Source organism: Heptranchias perlo, chromosome 5, assembly GCF_035084215.1.
Source record: "Heptranchias perlo isolate sHepPer1 chromosome 5, sHepPer1.hap1, whole genome shotgun sequence".
NCBI lineage: Eukaryota > Metazoa > Chordata > Chondrichthyes > Hexanchiformes > Hexanchidae > Heptranchias > Heptranchias perlo.
The window spans coordinates 101,576,759-101,597,021 of NC_090329.1; the positions used below are offsets into that span (position 1 = coordinate 101,576,759).

Sequence of the window (20,263 nt, forward strand, 5' to 3'; positions counted from 1 at the left end):
AACATTCTGACCCTCTACACGTTTGACTCTATTTTCATGGCAATGTGCAGTAAAGCATAGTTGGCTTTATATTCTCTTGGTATCTATCACTAAGTAACCACAGAGGCCAAATAAAAGGTCCCTAAAATAAAATGAGAGAATAGCCTAGGACTGAATGTATTCCTGTAAAATACATCTATCCATATATTTTTTTTTAATCAATTCTGTTTCAATTTAAAAAAAAATAAATGTTGCTTGTGAAGGAGCTGACGTCCCAGTAGACATTCCATGGTTTGGGTGTGAAAATGTGACCAAACCTCGGCTCCCACTACCGCAGTTTTTATTAAAAGCACTGAGTACCAGATTGCTTGAAGCTGAAATTTGATTGTGGAATGTTGTGTTTTGTGCACCCATTGTGAATGCTGTGAAGATGGCAGCCCTTATTGGAAAGCTAGCCACTTTGAGTTTTTTTTTAAAAAACTATATAGGAGTGCAATTTACAGGCAAATATTCAATTATATAGCCAATGGTGGATTTTACATTGCAGTTAAGTGTAAAACAACAAGGATAGTTCCTTCAACTAAAACTTCAGCATTGAACATATAATTAAATGGAGAAAAAATATAGCTAGCCCTGAGGAATCTTATTACATAGAGGTTTCTAATGTTTGTGGGAGAAAAGTGCTTTTATACGAATTTAGCTAATTACCAGAATTTAATGCTAAATTGCAAGTGTTTAGATACATTAGGTTAGAAAACATTTATTTTGTGGGGGATGGGAGTTTAAAAAATTGAATAATTCAGCAATAATATAAACTAATCTAAGCATCCGCGAGCAGAAATTTGCCTTCATATTTGTTCTTCTAGCTCCCTTTTGCTATTCGGCAGGCAGAAAGGAAATGGGTGACCGCCAGGTAGAGTAAAAGGACAAGGCAGGTAGAGCAGGAGTCCCCTGGGGCCATCTCCTTCTCAAACAGATATTCCGCATTGGATATTGTTGGGGGAGATGGCTTATCAGGGGAATGCAGCAAGAGCCAAGACCGTGGCACCACGAGTGACTTAGCTGCACAGGAGGGGAGGAAAAAGAATGGAAGAGCAATAATGATAGGGGATTTCATCGTATGGGGAACGGATAGGCGTTTCTGCGGCCGCAGACGTGACTCCAGGATGGTATGTTGCCTCCCTGGTGCTAGGGTCAAGGATGTCATGGAGTGGCTGCAGGACATTCTGAAGGGGGAGGGTGAACAGCCAGAGATCGTGGTCCATGTCGGTACCAACGACATCGGCAAAAAAAGGGATGAGATCCTGCAAGCAGAATATAGGGAGTTAGGAAATAAATTAAAAAGCACGACCTCCAAGGTAATAATCTCAGGATTACTCCCAGTGCCACATGCTAGCAAGAGTAGAAATAGGAGAATAGACCAGATGAGTGCATGGCTTGAGAGATGGTGTAGGAGGGAGGGGTTTAACTTCCTGAGGCATTGGGACCGATTCTGGGAAAGGCGGGACCTGTACAAGCTGGACGGGTTGCACCCAAGCAGAACCAGGACCAATATCCTCGCGGGGGCATTTGCTAGTTCTGTTGGGGAGGGTTTAAACTAGTATGGCAGGGGGATGGGAACCAAAGGGCAGGAACAGATAGGACAAATTCACACCAGGAAACAGGAAGTAGAAAAGCAGTTAGTAATGTAGTTAGTGACTCAGAAAGGCAAAAGAAGCAAAGGTTAAATAGTGTTCAGCACAGGAATTTGACTGGGTTAAAGGGTATATACTTCAATGCAAGGTGTATTACAAACAAAGTAGATGAGCTAAGGGCACACATAGACACATGGTAGTATGATATCATTGCTATAACGAAAACCTGGCTTAAAGAGGGGGATAATTGGCAGTTTAATATCCCTGGATATAGAGTTTTCAGGCACGTAAAAAAGGAAATAAGGAAAGCAAAGAGAGGGCATGAAAAAGTATTAGCTAGTAAGATTAAAGAAAACCCAAAGATATTTTGTCAGTACATTATGAACAAGAGGATAGCTAAGGAAAAGGTGGGACCTATCAGGGATGATAAGGGTAACTTGTGTGTAAAAGCAGAGGATGTGGGTAGGGTTTTAAATGAATATTTTGTCTCCATATTCACAAAAGAAAGTTAGTAGTATTTAAAGAGGAAAGATGTGAAATATTGGATAAGGTAAACATAACGAGAGAGGAGGGACTAGAATCCTTGAAAGTTGATAAGTCACCAGGGCCGGATGGATTGTTTCCTAGGCTATTGAAGGAAGCCAGGGAGGAAATAGCAGATGCTCTGAGGATCATTTTCCAATCCTCACTAGATACAGGGGAGGTACCGGAGGACTGGAAGACTGCAAACGTCGTACCATTGTTTAAAAAGGGTACGAGGGAAAGGCCGAACAATAATAGGCCGGTCAGACTTATCTCGGTGGTGGGCAAACTATTAGAATCAATACTGAGAGATAGGATAAACTGTCACTTGGAAAGGCATGGTTTAATGAGGGATAGTCAGCATGGATTTGTTTAGGGAAGGTCATTGGAGTTTAGAAGAATGAGAGGAGACCTTATTGAAACATACAAGATTCTGAGGGGACTCAATAGGGTAGATGTTGAGAGGATGTTACCCCTCATGGGGGAATCTAAAACTAGGGGGCATAGTCTCAGAATAAGGGGTTGCCTTATTTAAGATGGAAATGAGGAGGAATTTCTTCTCCCAGAGGGTCGTGATTCTTTGGAATTCTTTACCCCAAAAAGCTGTGGAGGCTGAGTCATTGAATACATTCAAGGCTGAGTTAGACAAATTTTTGATCAGCAAGGGAGTCAAAGGATATGGGGAAAAGGCGGGAAAGTGGAGTTGAGGTAAAAATCAGATCAGCCATGGTCTCATTGAATGGCGGAGCAGGCTCGAGGGGCCGAATGGCCTACTCCTGCTGCTATCTCTCATGGTCTTATGGTCATGCCTTACAAATCAAATTCTTTGAGGAAGTGACGAGGAGGATTGATGAGGGTAGTGCAGTGGATGTTGTCTACATGGATTTTAGTAAGGCATTTGACAAGGTCCCACATGGCAGACTGGTCAGAAAGATAAAAGCCCATGGGATACAGGGAAATGTGGCAAATTGGATCCAAAATTGGCTCAGTAACAGGAAACAAAGGGTAAAAGTCGATGGATGTCTTTGTGAATGGAAATCCGTTTCCAGTGGTGTGCCACAGGGCTCAGTGTTGGGTCCCTTGCTGTTTGTGGTAAATATTAATGATTTGGACTTGAATGTAGGGGGTATGATTGGCAAATTTGCAGACGACAAAAAAATTGGCCGTGTAGTTGATAGTGAGGAGGATAGCTGTAGACTCCAAGAAGATAATCAATGGGTTGGTGGAGTGGGTGTAAAAGTGGCAAATGGAGTTCAACCTGGAGAAGTGTGAGGTAATGCACTTTGGGAGGGCAAACAGTAAAAGCGAATATTGAGAGGGGTAGAGGAAGTGAGAAACCTTGGAGTGCATGTGCACAGGTCCCTGAAGGTGGCAGAACAGGTAGATAAGGTTGTGAAGAAGGCATACGGAATGCTCTCCGTTATTAGCCGAGGTATAGAATACAAAAGCAGGGCTGTAATGATGGAACTGTATAAAACGCTGGTAAGGCTACAGCTGGAGTATTGTGCATAGTTCTGGTCACCACATTACAGGAAGGATGTAATTGCTCTGGAGAGAGTGCAGAGAAGATTTACAAGAATGTTGCCAGGATTTGAAAATTGCAGCCACGAGGAGAGATTGGATAGGCTGGGGTTGTTTTCCTTGGAGCAGAGGAGGCTGAGGGGAGACTTGATTGAGGTGTACAGAATTATGAGCAAACAGGAAGTACCTGTTTCCCCTAGCGGAGAGTTCAAGAACGAGAGGACATAGAATTAAGCTGATTGGCGGAAGGATTAGAGGGGACATGAGGAAAAACTTTTTTACCCAGAGGGTGGTGGGTGTATGGAATTTGCTGCCCGAATTGGTGGTGGAGGCAAGGACCCTCCACTCTTTTGAAAAGTACCTGGACCTGCACCTAAAGTGCTGTAAGCTGCAGGGCTACGGACTGGGTGCTGGAAGGTGGGATTAGAATGGGCACCTGGTTGTTCTCCAAGCCGGCACGGACACGATGGGCTGAATGGCCCCCTTCTGTGCTGTATCTTTTCTATGGTTCTATAACCGCAATAAAGTTATCTAGGAATTCTACAAAGCCTACGTATTGCTCACTGCAGTACATTTTCAGAGAATCCACTGCTGGCTTCACTCTCGATGTCAAGGTCAGTGTGCCTGATTTGCAAAATTTCTGATTTTCTGACCATTTTAATGATCAAAAAATCAGGAGCGCCATTCATCAGGCATGCTGACCTCTGCACCTGATTCTCCAATCCATGCTCAAGTCAAGCAAGACTCCAAGTGGGAGCATGGTCTCCAAATATTTACCCTACTGTACCTCAAAAACATTCACTTTGAGATGTTTGAGTCTGAAAGGTGCCCTATAAATGCAAGTATCATTATGAAGGGGAAGTATGAGTTAAACAAATGCTAGAAGCAACTGAAAGCATCTCCCTAATTGTACAAACCCACTATGCTGGTTGTACAAACCCACTATGCATCGGATTCTCAGAAATATTAGTCTCAGTCCTCAAATGCTTACTTTACAGGAGGTGGCTTTATTTTCTGCCTTCTATTGTTTTTCATTGTTCTAGTCTGCAGATAAAAGTCATTGTGCTGCAATGCCTAAATTGTCGCTCATTTTCCTACTTAGATTATTGAAGTTAGTGTATCTGCTCTTTGATGAAAGAAGAGCATGCATTACTGTCAAAGCATTGAAGTGTACTTTTGTGGATTTCAATGAACACAGATGTGTAATAATTGTTGGCAAAAAAAGAAATATTAGAACTGAGCTTAAAAAAACCTACAGTCTCACATTGAAGGTTGCAGTTGGTTGGTCCACCAGTCAGTATGTGATGTGGATTTTTTTTTTGTGCTCTACCTAATTATTTTATGATGTGGAGATGCCGGTGATGGACTGGGGTTAACAATTGTAAACAATTTTACAACACCAAGTTATAGTCCAACGATTTTATTTTTATTCCCACAAGCTTTCGGGGGCTTTCCCCTTCCTCAGGCGGTTTCCACACCGCCTGAGGAAGGGGAAAGCCCCCGAAAGCTTGTGGGATTAAAAATAAAATCGTTGGACTATAACTTGGTGTTGTAAAATTGTTTACAATAATTATTTTATGCAGGATGGCATTGAGATACCATTGTCATCCCGTATTATATATACATCTTGTTACCTGAGCTCTGGAACAGCAGAGGTAGCCATATTTTTATCATTCATTTCTAGAAAAAGAAAAAAGTTGCATTTATATAGTGCCTTTCATGGCCTAAAGATATCCCAGTGCAGTTTACAATTAATGGATTACTTTTGAAGTACAATCACCCTTATGTAGGCAAATACAGAAGTAAATTTGCACACAGCAAGATCCTACAAACAGCAAACGAATGAATGACCAAATAATGCTTTTGATGATGTTGGTTGAGAGACAAATGTTGACCAAGGCACTGAAAAAACTCCTTGCTCTCCTTTTGTACCATGGGATCATTTGTATCCACCTGAACAGGTAGTCAGGGTCTCGGTTTAATGTCTCATCTGAAAGATGGCACCTCTGACAATGCAGCACTGTACTGAAGTGTTAGCCTAGATTATGTGCTCAAGACTGTAGTGGGGCTTGAACGCACAACCTTCTGACTCAGTGGCAGAAGTGCTGTCAACTAAATCAATCTGACACAACAAATAAGCCAAGCTAATAATGTTATTTCTTGTATTCTTTGCCCCTTGATAGAATCACATTGTTCTATGATCCTGCAATACACAGATGTTGAGCCAAAACAGACAAAAGAACCCTAAACCCCAACCTTCAACAGCAACTCTCTGACTGCAGGGGAATAGTTTTCATGCTCTCTATAAACAAAAGGTTTCCGGATCAAGATCATCATCTTCATATTTCTATGGCTAGGTGCTGAAATGTGCCTTGTTTTGATTCAACTGTGGCTTTCAAAATAGAATTGGATAAATATTTGAAGGGAAAAAAAATTGCAGGGCTATGGGGAAAGAGCGGGGGAATGGGACTAACTGGATTGCTCTTACAAAGAGCTGGCACCGGCTCAGTGGGCCTCCTTCAGTGCTGTGACCATTCTATGATTTGGCTCAAAGTACTTCTCGCTGGTCCACTGAAAGCAGAGAGCATTAGAGGGGTTATGAAAAGCTGGATCTAGGCAAAAATACCCGCAAGTGACCATGTTGCCTTGTTTTTCATTCCAGCAGGCTGAGTTCATCTACCCCCTCCTGATGACTGTCAGCATTTCTTAGATTTTCTTTCTAATTTAGTTTAGTGCCCCGACCCCCCTGGAGATATATTTGTTTTCAGCCTGTCAAGGCCCTCCATTCCAATGATGTTGAAACCAAATTTACTGTGATTTTCATGTGCTGGTAGTTTCTTCTGTAGTGACTCCTATTGACCAGGAATTAATCATTTAATTCAAAAAGCAAAATACTGCAGATGTTGGAAATCTGAAATAAAAATAGATTCTGATGAAAGGTCATCGACCTGAAACATTAACCCAACGTCCTCTCTCTGCTGCTGCTGCCTGACCTGTCGAGTGTTTTCATCATTTAATTTATCTTCTGTTTCAACACTTGTTTGTACCCCTAAGAAATTTCAATTCTTCTCTGCTGACCCTTCTACTATTATAGAACTGGAAGAATTTCTTGCTGTTGCATTTAGCATCTGCAGCAATGCTAGTTTCTAGGTCCTTCTCTCATGACTGCCTTTTTTACATTCTTTTATTTGAAGGTTTCTATATTCTTAGCCATTTTCTTCACCTTTCCCTTTATAGACTTTGTCTTTATTTCACCTTAATATCTTATTAATCCATTAGGACCATGTTTGTTTTAGTCTGTGTTTAGTAGTTCTTGAAGAGCGTAAAATAAATACACACCGTAGAATGTTCTTTAAAGGTATTCCATGTAGTATATAATTTCAAGGTATTCCATTTTTCCTCATAATTATAATGACCCACAGTCAATTCATTTAAGCTCTTTTCTCATTCCCTTGACCACAGAAGCCATTTCCATCACCAGTATGCTACCTGTGTCACTTACTATTACTAAACCATGTTGCTTCTCATGGTATCCCTGCTACACTGGGTTAGAAAACAAGTTGTGCATTACATTTACTAGCTAATATTCTAGATGGCTTGGACATTCCCAGTATATATTGCCCCTGCCTCAGCTCATCTGCTGCAGATACCCTCAACCATGCCTTTGTTACTTCCAGACTCGAATATTCCAATGCTCTCCTGGCCGGTCTCCCATCTTCCACCCTCCGTAAACTTGAGCTCATCCAAAACTCTACTGCCCATATACTAACTCGTACCAAGTCCCGTTCACCCACCACCCCTGTACTCGCTGACCTACATTGGCTCCCGCTCCGGCAAAGCCTTGATTTTAAAATTCTCATCTTTGTGTTCAAATCCCTCCATGGCCTTGCCCCTCCCTATCTTTGTAACCTTATCCAGCCTCCTACCACTCCCAGAGATTTTTGTGCTCCTCCAATTGTGGCCTCTTGCGCATCTCCGAATTTCATCCCTCCACCACTGGCGGCCATGCCTTCAGTTGTCCAGGCCCTAAGCTCTGGAATTCCCTCCCTAAACCCCTCTACCTCTCTCTCCTCCTTTAAGACACTCCTTAAAACCTAACTCTTTGACCAAGCTTTTGGTGACCTGTCCTAATATCTTTTTATGTGGCTCGGTGTGAAATTTTGTCTGATGATGCTGCTGTGAAATGTCTTATGACGTTTTTGCTACATTAAAGGCGCTATATAAATGCAAGTTGTTGTTATGATAGTCCATTTGCATGTTATTTTCTTATCCCTTCATGGAGTAACTTGCCCTTTTTGTTTTGCCTTGTAGACCTGTAACAAATCCTTAGTTATCTTTGCTCCCTTTGCAATACATGCTTTCAGCCAGAGTAGTTCGCTGGAAAGCCTAACCTGAACCATTGAGTCAACTTGCTGATCAATGTTCAGTTATCACAAATATTTCCCATATGCCTAACTCTGACATATGTAAATATTCCATAACAGACACATCTTGTAGCTCTCACTTTGTATTGGATGGGTCTGAATATTAAAATGCAACACCTACTGAATTTAATACCTACTGAAGTTCACTATCAGTACAGCAACCGTTATTTGGCTAAAGCCTTAATATATCCCTGTAGAGTTAAAGAAATGTGACTTAACTTCACCCTTCAGTATACAGTACTTTGCTTGCATAGATTTCTCCTCTGCTCCCAGTTGTTTCCTTCATCTTGCTAATAAATTCAGGCTCCGACAGTTCTGAGAACACCCTAATGGCTTCTTAGGATGAAAATAATGGTAACTGCCAATCGAGTCTGCCTTCACCAGCAGAAACTTCAATTTTATTTGTTTCTTCACCATTATAACACCCAGATATCTCACAGATTTTCTTAATCGTGGGGAGCAGTTTAAGACTGGATCCTGTTTTGTGAGAGCTGGGCAGGCCACTTGCTCACTGGCCACTGCTATTGCTCGTCTTAGAAACGTAAAAGTGACAATGACTTACCCATCCCACTCTGGTCTCTGCCCATCAGCTCCTCACAATAGTAAGACGGTGATCAGGAAGTGGGAAATTAAGTCTCACCATTCTGTCATGCCAAATGTTAATTATTGATGCTGTGACATATTGTGCTATTTTTTAAAATTAAAATCAGAAGGAGACCATTCAGCCCATCGTGCCTATGCCGGCTCTTTGGAAAAGCTATTCAATTAGTCCCATAGCCCTGCAAATTTTTCCCCTTCAAGTATTTATCCAATTCCCTTTTGAAAGTTGCTATTGAAACTGCTTCCACCATCCTTTCAGGCAGTGCAATCTAGATCATAAGAACTCGCTGCGTAAAAAAGATTTTTCCTCATGTCACCTCTGGTTCTTTTGCCAATTACCTTAAATCTGTGTCTTCTGGTTACCAACCATTCTGCCGCTGGAAACAGTTTCTCCTTATCAAAATCATGAAGGATTTGATAGATTAAATATCAAATCTCCTCTTAACCTTCTCTGTTCCAAGGAGAACAACCCCAACTTCTCCAGCCTCTCCACGTAACTGAAGTCCCTCGTCCCTGGTACCATTCTAGTAAATCTCTTCTGCATCCTCTCTAAGGCCTTGACATCCTTCCTAAAATGTGGCGCCCAGAATTGGACGCAATACTCCAGCTGGGGCCTAACTTTTTATAAAGGTTTAGCATAACTTCCTTGCTTTAACTTCCTTGTACTCTATGGGGTCAATTTTAGGATGGCTGAGCGGGGGGGGGTTCGTGGCAGGGGGGTTCCTAAAATTGGGAAATCCCGGAGCGGGTCCGGAGCCCAGCTCCAACCCGCCCACTTCCGGGTTCCCCAATGACGCAAATCGGTGCGCGCGCAGCCCCCGCATGCGGGACTCCCACCGGCAATTAAAGCCGGCGGGATGAAAGTTTAGATAATTAGGGGGGTACTTGAGGTCGTTGACAGACCTCACTGGGAAGAGATTTTAGCAGGGATGTGATTTTGGACTCTCCTCAGCGTGTTTCCCATGCTGTGGGAAACACTCTCTGTTGTTGCAGACGTGTTTCAGTCAGCAGCCATTGGGAGATGCAGAGGATTCCTTGACAGTTGGGGGGAATACCTCATTCATTGCAGCAGGGCACTCTGTCACCTCAGACAAAGTTTTACCTGCCACACCGTTGTCTCCACACTCCAAATTATTACAGCATACCCTAAACTCTGCTGTCCAAACGCATTTACCTACTTTGCGGACCCCCTCACACTCCCACTGTCAGGATTGGGGGGGTGGGGGGGTGGTTCCATAGCTGCATTCATCACTCCATTGGAGGACGAGCAACATCACCAGCCTTGCCAGGCATGCCGTCTACCTCCACCACGTGGAGCTGCGCAACAGGCACCTGCACAAAGTAATCGTGCAACTACACATACACCCACTGTAGGGTGACCCAATGGGTGACATTAAGGGTGTTCATGGAGATCCTCATGAAGGGGCCTTATTGCACAAGCCAGTCAAGAATGGCCAAGACGTGGCAGTAGTAGTGACAATATAATATGTAATGTGAGTTGATCAGAAATCAAATATAAGTAAAAACGATGACAAACACTCAAACACCTTTTTGCATCCCCTTCATGCTCACGACACATTTGCCTTACGCTTCCTACTACACATACGTGATGCATGCCCTGTGGCTGCAGCACAGGTAGTGGCAGGTTGGGTGAGGCTGACTGTGAAAGAGATGCATGAGAGGGTGAGTATGAGATAGAGCCATGAGATTGTATGAGGATTGAGTTGAGTGGTAGTGGTGGGATGAGTACTGGCGAGGTGAGGAAGTGCAGGTAAGATGAGGATGAGGGTTCAGTGGGTGTGAGGAGTGATGTGATAGAGTAGTGTTGGCAGTGCAGAAGGAGATGTGGGGTGGGGCCGGTGATGTGGCAGACGGAGTGTAGGGGAATTAGTAAGTGTACTCACTTTGGCTGACCCGGTTCGGTCATTGAAGCGCCTCCTGCACTGTACGCAGGTGCGTGATATGTTGGTGGTGCTGGTGACCTCCTCTGCCACCTCGAGCCAGGCCTTCATGGTGGCAGAAGCAGGACACTTCCTCCTGTCCACCGGGTGGAAGATCTACCTCCTTCTCCTCCTCCTCACCCCATTCAGTGAGACCTGGAGTGAGGCATCATTAAACCTGGGAGCAGCCTTCCCCCTGGGCTGCTCCATGCTGTAATTTTGCCTATTTTCTGCAGCATCAGTCAGAGGAGGGCTGCCCCTTTAAATAGGGCTCCTCCAGCTGACGGCCTATGATGTGGGAGCGCAGTCCACTCGCTGCGCAGCTTTCCAGAGCGAAACCCGGAAGCCAAGGTAAGTGGCTTCAATTTACTTACAATCGCGTGCAAAACCCACCGATTTCATTGGGCATGTTACCCACGCACCCAGTCGACCCCCCGCTGCCAACTCGCCTCCCTCCTAATATCGGGCCCCATGTCTCTGTTAAAAAACCAAGGATCCTGAATGCTTTTTTAACAGCCTTTTCAACTTGTCCTGCCACCTTAAAGATTTGTAAACATACACCCCCAGGCCTCTCTGTTCCCACATCCCTTTTAAAATTGTACCATTTAGCTTTTATTGCCTCTGCTCATTCTTCTTGCCAAAATGTATCATCATCACACTTCTCTACATTAAATTTCATCTGCCATGTCACCATGTCCCATTTCAACAATCTGTCTATGTCCTCCTGAAGTCTATTACTATCCTCCTCATTGTTTACTACATTTCTGAGTTTCATGTCATCTGCAAACTTTGAAATTATGCTCTGTATACCCAAGTCCAGGTCATTAATATACGTCAAAAAGAGCAGTGGTCCTATTACCGACCCCTGGGGAACACGTATACTTCCCTCCAGTCTTAAAAAGAAACATTCACCACTAATCTTCTTTCTGTCCCTTAGTCAATTTTGTATCCATGCTGTCACTGTCCCTTTAATCCCATGGGCTTCAATTTTGCTAACAATTGTTTATCTCTCAAGTTACAATTCCAGAGCTCATGCATTGGAAGCAGAAATTGCAAACAGGAGATATTCCTGTCTCCTTACAAAAAAAAAGTTGAGTACAGGGTGCAAAATGTTAACATATCCTCAAACTTTGCCAACCAGTGCATTTTCTGTCATCTGCTCTCAAACAGTGTAAGATGGTCGATATTTCCTCAGTTCAACTCCACTCACCCAATAGGCCCAATCAGATCAAAACATTAATTCCATTCAGATTTCCTTCACAATTGTTCCACTATAGATCTTTTGTCTCAAATACATTTTTAGAACAGAGTAGGTCTACCAGCTGCCCATATAAGGAAGTTTTATGTTACTGTGCATCATTCCATATATTCCTATTAAGATTCTATCTTTCTTTAATCCTCCCACATAATGAACTAAGTATACTTGGTTATCAGACTTTAAATTTAACCTTTCCAAAAATAAAAATACGAAAGCTTTCATTCCCACCCACAATAAAGTTATGTAACCAAAATATATAATTATATTCTAGATTGAGAAACTGGCATTCCTCCCACCCAGTCACCTGAAAAACTTGTTAGCTACCACTTTTGGCAGGTTTCTGCTTGTTGTCAATAACAGAACTTGCCACAAATAAGTTACAGTTCTACTATTAAGATTGAGCAGATTCCAATTTGTGTGATTTTTTAAATTAAATCTCAAATTCAGTGGATAAATTGAGACAGTAGATGGACATTCCAGATCATAATCAGAGTAACAAGTTTCAATAACAAATGATTAGTTGTGTTAAACAAGCTGGCAAGTAATCCGTATGTTTCCAAAATGTTGCTTGTATAATAGTCATGTTCTTGCTTTTGGAAATACAAACAATGTTAGGTTGTTTCACGTTCGTGCCAACTGACATTCAATTGTAGATAATTATTTCCAGTAAAAATTACTGTAAAACTGATTTTATTGTGAAGATTGCCATTTTGGCACACAAGTTTGTACAGGCAGTGAACTTGACATATATCTGGGGGTAGAGTTTCCACTTTGGGCGCAATCGGAAAATTGCGCCCAAAATGCGCTTGAAATTGCACTGGTTAGGTTACAGTTCAAGTTTCCGCTAAAATGCATTTGCATTATCACAAACTTAAAATCATCTTTGAATCAGCGCAATCGGGCAGCGTAATAGAACATAATCGTTTCCTTTTTTTTCCCATTAAAAAGTATTCCTTGATGTATTTAAGTGTGGTAACCTGGTACAGTTTTATTATTGGGGTTAAAAAGGGGTTTATCATTAAAAAGAAGCATTTTTAATAAGGGTGTCCAGTCCTTCACCTGTGAGTAACCTAATTTAAAATCACTGAAAATGACTTAAATGATTCAGTATGATTTTTTTTTAATAGTTTCATTGGTTAACACTGGTCAATTTCTTAGTGAATTAAATATTTTTAAAATGAAAAACTTTTAAAATGTGCCTGCTGTGAGGAGAGCAATTTGAAGAGCCTTCCCGAACCAGCGCAATTGGTGGAATCTCTCAATTTCAACCTGGGGGTGTGGCCAGATATGTGGGCGGGACCTGATCCGGGCAAACTGAATCTTGAACCAGTGTAAAAGATCGAGAAAACATGAACGTAAGTGGTTTTGGGCGTAACTCACTTACGTTTAAAATTCCCTGATTTTTTACGCTGGTTTGGCCGATTCCGCCCGGATTACGCTGATATTTCTGGAAATGCTACCCCATAATGTTTATTAAAACATGAAAAACTGCCCTTTAGTGCTCTCCAGTGAGAATTTCGCCCAGTGCAAGTTACTTGTGGTACAGTCTGACTGTAATAAACAGTAAAAAAAAATTCACATCAAAGGGTTATCTTTATTTTCTTTATGGTAGTTTGCCATGATTTATGTATCTGCCTTTTCCTCCTATATTCCTAAGATAGTTTTCCTCTCCTTTTCGGACCCTCTGTCCCAAGAGGGTAACAGGTGACCTGCTCCCAGGCCTCTGCCAGTGCCATTCCAAAACTGGTAATGAGGAATACACGAGACTGATTCCTGGTCTTATTGTTCCCTCCATTTCCATGGGACAGGCATAGGGTGATCGCCAATTGGTACACTCCCCTGTTGATCCAGGAAAGATTAAAAACTCACTCTGGGGAAATAAACTCATGGCCTACCACTCCATCGTATAAAAAGTTCATATCCCAGTATATGAACCAATGATATTTTTGGTATACAAAGTAACTTTTGGATTCATAACTGTTAAATACATAACACTTGTTATGCTAAGTTTATGCATTCATTTTTTCCACTGTATAAAGGCATGGTCTCCCATTGTGAAAACTTTGAAAGTTGATTACTGTGCTGCTGGGATCAAAGTAATAATTTAAAACCCAAATTTGTTTTTGTTCTCTACTGTTACCATATTTTGTTATATCTCAATATCAAACTCATTTTTAATTGACATTTTAGTAAAATTCATTTTGCATTTTTTAATAAAGTTTGAAGATAAACCATTGTATAAATAAAATGTAGCGTGGCTCAGTGGTAGAAGGTCGTGTCTACGTGTGCTCAAGCCCCATTCCAGAGACTTGAGCACATGATCCAGGCTAACACTTCAGTGCAGTACTGAGGGAGTGCGGCAATGTCTGAGTTCCCACCTTTTGGATGAGATGTTAAACCGAGGCCCCGTCTGCCATCTTAAGTGGATGTAAAAGATCCCAGGGCACTATTTGAAGAAGAGCAGGAAAGTTCTCCCTCTGTCCTATCCTGATAATAGACTTGTTAGCAAAATTGAAATCCCTGGGATTACAGAGACAGAAAGCAGGGAGTACAGGTGAATGGTGTTTTAAGACTGGAGGGAAGTATACAGTGGTGTCCCCCAAGGGTTGGTATTAGGAACACTGCTCTTTTAGATATATATCTTAATGACCTGGACTTGGGTATACAGGGCATAATTTCAAAGTTTGCTGATGGCACAAAATTTGGAAATGTAGTAAACAGTGAGGTGGATAGTAACAGACTTCAGGAGGACATAGAGCAGTTAAATGGGTAAACTCATGGTAGATGAAATTTAATGCAGAGAAGTGTGAAGCGATTCATTTTGTAAGGAAGAATGAGGAGAGGCAATATAAACTAAAATTATACAATTTTAAAGAGGATGCAGGAACAGAGACCTGGGGTTCACATACACAAATGTTTGAAGGTGGCAGGACAAGTTGATACGGCTGTTAAAAAAGCATACAGGATCCTTGTCTTTATAAATAAAGGCATTGAGTACAAAAGCAAGAAAGTTATGGTAAACCTTTATAAATCACTGGTTAGATTTCAGCTAGACTATTGTGTTCAATTCCGGGCACCACACCTTAGGAAGGATGTCAAGGCCTTGGAGAGGGTGCAGAGGAGATTTACTAGAATGATACCAGGGATGAGGGACTTCAGTTATGTGGAGAGATTAGAGAAGCTGGGAGTGTTCTCCTTAGAGCAGAGAAGATTAAAGGGAGATTTAATAGGTGTTCAAAATTATGATGGGTTTTGATAGATTAAATAAGGAGAAACTGTTTCCACTGGCAGGAGGGTCAGTAACAAGAGCACAGATTTAAGATAATTGGCAAACAAAACAGAGGGGAGATGAGAATTTTTATACGCAGCAAATTATGATCTGGAATGCGCTGCCTGAAAGGGTGATGGAAGCAGATTCAGTAGTAACTTTCAAAAGGGAATTGGATATATACTTGAAAAGGAAAAATTTGCAGGGCCATAAGAGAAAAGCAGGGGAGTGAGACTAATTGGATAGTACTTTCAAAGAGCCAGCACAGGCATAATGGGCTGAATGGCCTCCTTCTGTGGTTGTATGATTCTAACATTTATCCCTCAAATAACACCTAAAAACAGATGATCTGGTCTTTTCTTTAATTGCTGTTTTTGGGAGCTTGCTGTGCACAAATTGGCTGCTGCATTTCCTACAACAGTGACTACACTTTAAGAGTACTTCATTGGTTGTAAAGCACTTTCGGACGTTCTGAGGTCGTGAAAGGTGCTATATAAATACAAGTCTTTATTCCTTCTTTTGATGAGATTAAATTTAATTTGCAAATTTAAGATTTGTACAAAAGTCAAATGGTTGCATATTATTCTGTCCAGAATTAAAGACCAGTGAATAGATATTATCACCGTAAACTGTCTTTTGCATTTGCAGAATGGGAGTGGGAAGAGCATGAGAGAAAAAGAGAGGAGAAAGAAAAAGAAACCAAATTGAGAAAGGAGGAGCATCAATACTTGGAAAAAATGGACGAGAGACACAAGAAAGAAATTCTGTTGGCAAAGATGCGAGAGATTGACGAAGAGGCCAATGGAAGTTCCTTGTTCTCTCCGCACGAAAATGCTTCATACCCATTTTCCACAGAAATGTCCAACAGCCATGACCCCCCAGAAAGATTGCGAAAAACCAGCAACTTTCCCGAATCAGTAGAGAATATGCACAATGGATTGCCTCCCTTTGGTAATTATAGTGCCGTTACACCAACAGAGGGTTATGGTCGCAGAAGTAACAGGACCACAGATTTCAGTGATGAGCTGAGCTTTGGCACGTACGCACCCTCCTTTGGGAAAAGAACTGGGAGGCCTGGACTGGTAGATCAGAAGAGCAGTTTCAAAGAGGAACAAATTAATGGCCATTATGACATTACAGTCAAAGACAAAAAGTCTAGTTTGATGGAGCAGTTGTTTGGTTCTGGAGCTGGCTTCATCTCTAAGGATGAGGATTTAGTAATATCTCCAGTTGTGCACAAACCTAATTGGGATAACAACCCTTTCCCTTGGGAAAAAACAAGCACACCCACAAAGAAAAATGAGAATGGTGATTCCATCTCTAGTGATAGCATCATCAGCTCCAATCGTCACCGCTCCACGTACACCTCAATTAAGCCAGCAGTAAAAGCAATTGATTCACTAGAGGATGAAATAGAAGAGGTAGTATTGTAAACAAAAAGTTATAAAAATATAATTTACAATCTAGAGCATTCTCATGGAAGATAATGGGGCAGAACTTGCTCCCGAAATAACGGAGGAGCTGAACAGCACTCTCTGTTTTTAATGGCGTATCGAAGGAGCAAGTTCCCGCGTTTGCGCACTAAAACGCGGAAATTGTGAACTTGTTCCTATTGGTTCGCCGGCGATTTGACAGCTTTGAATTAAAGGGCCATCGCATGCTGCAACCATTGAAATCACTGAAAAATCGCAAACTTGCTCATCTGCCCAGCTGGAAAGTAATTAATTATGCCACCAAACAGGTATGCTTAAAAATACCAGGTCTAAACTAAGTTTTAAAAGCGTGATTAGTCTTAATGACTCCAAAACAACTAAAAATTAAATTTTAAAAATGTGGAGTTTCATATTACTCCTTAGTTTAATAGTTTTTGGTCATTAAAAAACATTTTTTTACTTTTCCCTTCTGTCTCTTTAATTTAATTCAATTATTTCTTTGGCTTTTTATTAAAAAAATTAAAATTTTTATGTACACTGTCTTCCAGAACACTAACTTTAAATGAATGAAGTCTGCTTGCCTGCTTGTGGGCGTGACTTCTTTTCCTGACAGACTTTGTGGGGCGTGTCTTCTATTCTCACAGACTGTTCCACGCGCATCAACTAATGCTGCTCAGAGGCTGAGTTGATAGCGCACAATTCTTTAAAAGTTCAAAATCAAGCAAGTTGACGCCACAGATCCCACAGTAAGTACATTCGTTAATTTCAATCCGCAGGAGCTGTGGCGAGTGTTGCCATGCCGCTCTGCACAAGTTCTGGCCCATTATCAAAATGTTCAAATTCACATAACTTACACCTGCACAAAACTTTCCAAAATATGATACAAATTCACATTGATTCATTTAACTACGTGTGTTGCGGATGGGAGCGTAAGGGATTCACTCCACAAATACAAAATGTTGGTCCCTTGTTATTTCCAAAGTTCATACATTAATGATTTATAAAATGCCTACTGTTTGAAGGTACGTTCCGCCGTTTTGAGTGTACATTGTCTTAACTCCCTTCCATGCTATTGAATTGCTCACCTGATTTCTAAGTAGGCACTTCTACATTTTTTTCTTCTTGATCCTATCTTGGGAAAGTGATGTTTGTGTACTACCCTCCCCCTTTTAAATTTGTTGTTGGATGTTGGTTTCCAAAGGACTGCTGTATTCTGATAGAGACCCCTATTAAATCCTCGAATTCACCAGGTTTTATTTGCCAGCGAGTGCATGCAGTGGTGTTCTTATCACCCTCTTAGTGCTCCCCCTGTTCTGTCAACATGGTGATTCTGTGTACCATGATCATCTGAGTGGAAGGGGATATGTTTAACTTGCCTGCTTTTCTTTCGGCTACCGCAGGGCTCTCACAGGCCCTCGCAAGCCCTACTACCAGGTTTCTCCAGGTGCACCTCTTGTCGCCAAACGGGCAGATGAACAGTAAAATAAGGCAGGAGAGTGGCAAATCTCCCTCATTATGTGTTCTCATTTCAGCCTGATGTCAGGCTGAAACTTTCAATTTTGCAGTACTCTGGTCAGACAGCACCTTGTGTCCAATTTTGATCACTAAGGCAACACTCATACTTGGAGGTGATATAGATTCGGTCCTTAGTGTTTGATGATTGATTTATTGAAAAAATGGGGTCTTCAGCTTTGGTGGATGCTGACTGAAAAGAGACCCCTTAAGAGAGGTTTATATGATAGTAAATGGAATGGAAAAGACAAATACTCCCCAGATAGGCCAAATGGACTGTTTCTTTGCTGTAACATTCTATGATTCAGTATTCAATACCATAAAAGTAGAACAAGGGAACACAGGTTTAACCAAGCAAAAGACAAATTTTAGACCATTATTAGGAAACTTTTCATACAAAGACTGATTAACACTATGAATGGTTTCCAGGTAGGACAGTAGAGACAAAACCCTGGAGTCATTTAAGAGAAAAGGGGGATGCAGTGAGGGTGGGACTATAGGTTTTCATTTAAATGGATGGATGAACCAGTGAAGATTGGTTGATTGGCTTTTTCTCATCCCTGACTTTTCTTATGATCTTGTGTGACTCAGTTGTAGCACATGGGCATGGTTTTGACACTGCATTCTCAAAATGGAATTAACCTCCAATCAGCTATATATAGAATACATTTGTATATCTGAAGCTCACAGACAATTTCACCAATCTGAATTAATTCATATTTGTATACAGTAATAGGGGAGATTTTTCTGGGTCTGTGCACAGGATCGCACGATTAATATATTTGGAAAGAAAATAAAGATGGGTTCCTCTACAGGCTTGTGCTCCAACCGACCGATTTTCCGATATTTGCTGCGCTCAGGCACTCCAGAAAAATCTCCCACAATATGCCTTATGAAGTGAATAAACATTAGGAAAAATGTTTAATGTCAATATTACATTCAAAGCAAAAAGTCAATGTTATTTGGACTGGAAAAACAAAAGGTAAATGCCATGAGCAGAGCAAGTTGCAATGTAAATGCATTGCCATGTAAAGTGTTTAAACTTGACTTTTGGTTGGTTTAATGCATTTTACAAAGTGACTGTTTTCTAGAGCATTGAATGTATATGTTGTGTGAGATGCCATCATTTGAGTATAAAGATTTTATGTATAAAAGAGAAAAGGATTTTGACTTATCTATTAATTTTGAAATCATGCTGTGTAGCACTTGTATTAAGGTGACCAACAGCATAGCAAGCCATAATTGTCGAGGGAACTTGCTAGTAATTTTTTTAAAATTATTTTAATGAGTGCTATTTTCTTAGAATGGTTATTGGCAAATGTGAAGGTCTGCTAGATAAAATGTTCATTTTATTCTCTATTGTAACTGTTGATAAATACTGTTCAAAATGGTCTGTTTAACTGCAAAATCATTATTTTGCCTTGATTATCTTGTAGGCACTGTTTGATTAGTTCTTAACAATGGGTACAGTTTCAAAAACGGTTGCCTGTTAATTACTGTATAAGCTGATTGCACAATTTCCAGAGAATATGTCAAGTAGTTTTAAATGCTTATTTATTGCCACATTGTATTTTTATACTGTTCCAAATCATTTTAGGTATTAGATCATTTGTTAATTTCTGCTTACCTCAGTATAATGTTACACATTATATATGATCTTGAAAATAAATTTTAATTGTGAATTGTACTATATAATTTGCTTTGCCTATTTTATTACTCTACTTGACTTTATTAGATCATTTAAACATTCCCTGAATACAGAATTATTGTCTCCCTGGGGTGGAAGTTACTGGTAAGTTCAACACTGAAGAGTTTAACATACACAAGACCAATTCATTTGTCTCACACTTTTGATCATGAGTGACAATTTCATTATGTGGCTGTCTAAGTTACCTCTCTGTTACTTCGCTGCCAAAACGAAGAATAATTGACAATTCCCCTAAGTGTATTGTATCCTAAGAGAACAAACGCATGAGCACTTCAATGGTCTTAATGACCTACTTATTGGCTAATAGCAAAGAGGGTGCAGTCGATTAGCTAATAAGCAGGAACCCATGACAGGATTAGGAGGTACTCCACTACCTCGATCCAATCTGAGGCAAGTGGCACTTTGAAGACACTTATGAAAGATAATCTACAATTCTATCTCATTCATAATTCTGCACATACTGC

General features: G+C 41.0%; 1 protein-coding gene across 2 annotated transcripts in view; it reads left to right on the forward strand.

Moving 5' to 3' along the window:
- The window catches only part of lca5 (lebercilin LCA5), a 102,082-nt gene extending 82,312 nt beyond the window's left edge, over positions 1 to 19,770 (forward strand). For both annotated transcript variants that reach the window (XM_067984926.1, XM_067984927.1), the window contains exon 8: positions 15,795 to 19,770. In XM_067984926.1, coding sequence (XP_067841027.1) covers positions 15,795 to 16,579 — 785 coding nt within the window. In that variant the 3' untranslated portion in view covers positions 16,580 to 19,770. The remainder of the gene's footprint in view (positions 1 to 15,794) is intronic.
- The last annotated feature ends 493 nt before the right edge of the window (positions 19,771 to 20,263 follow it).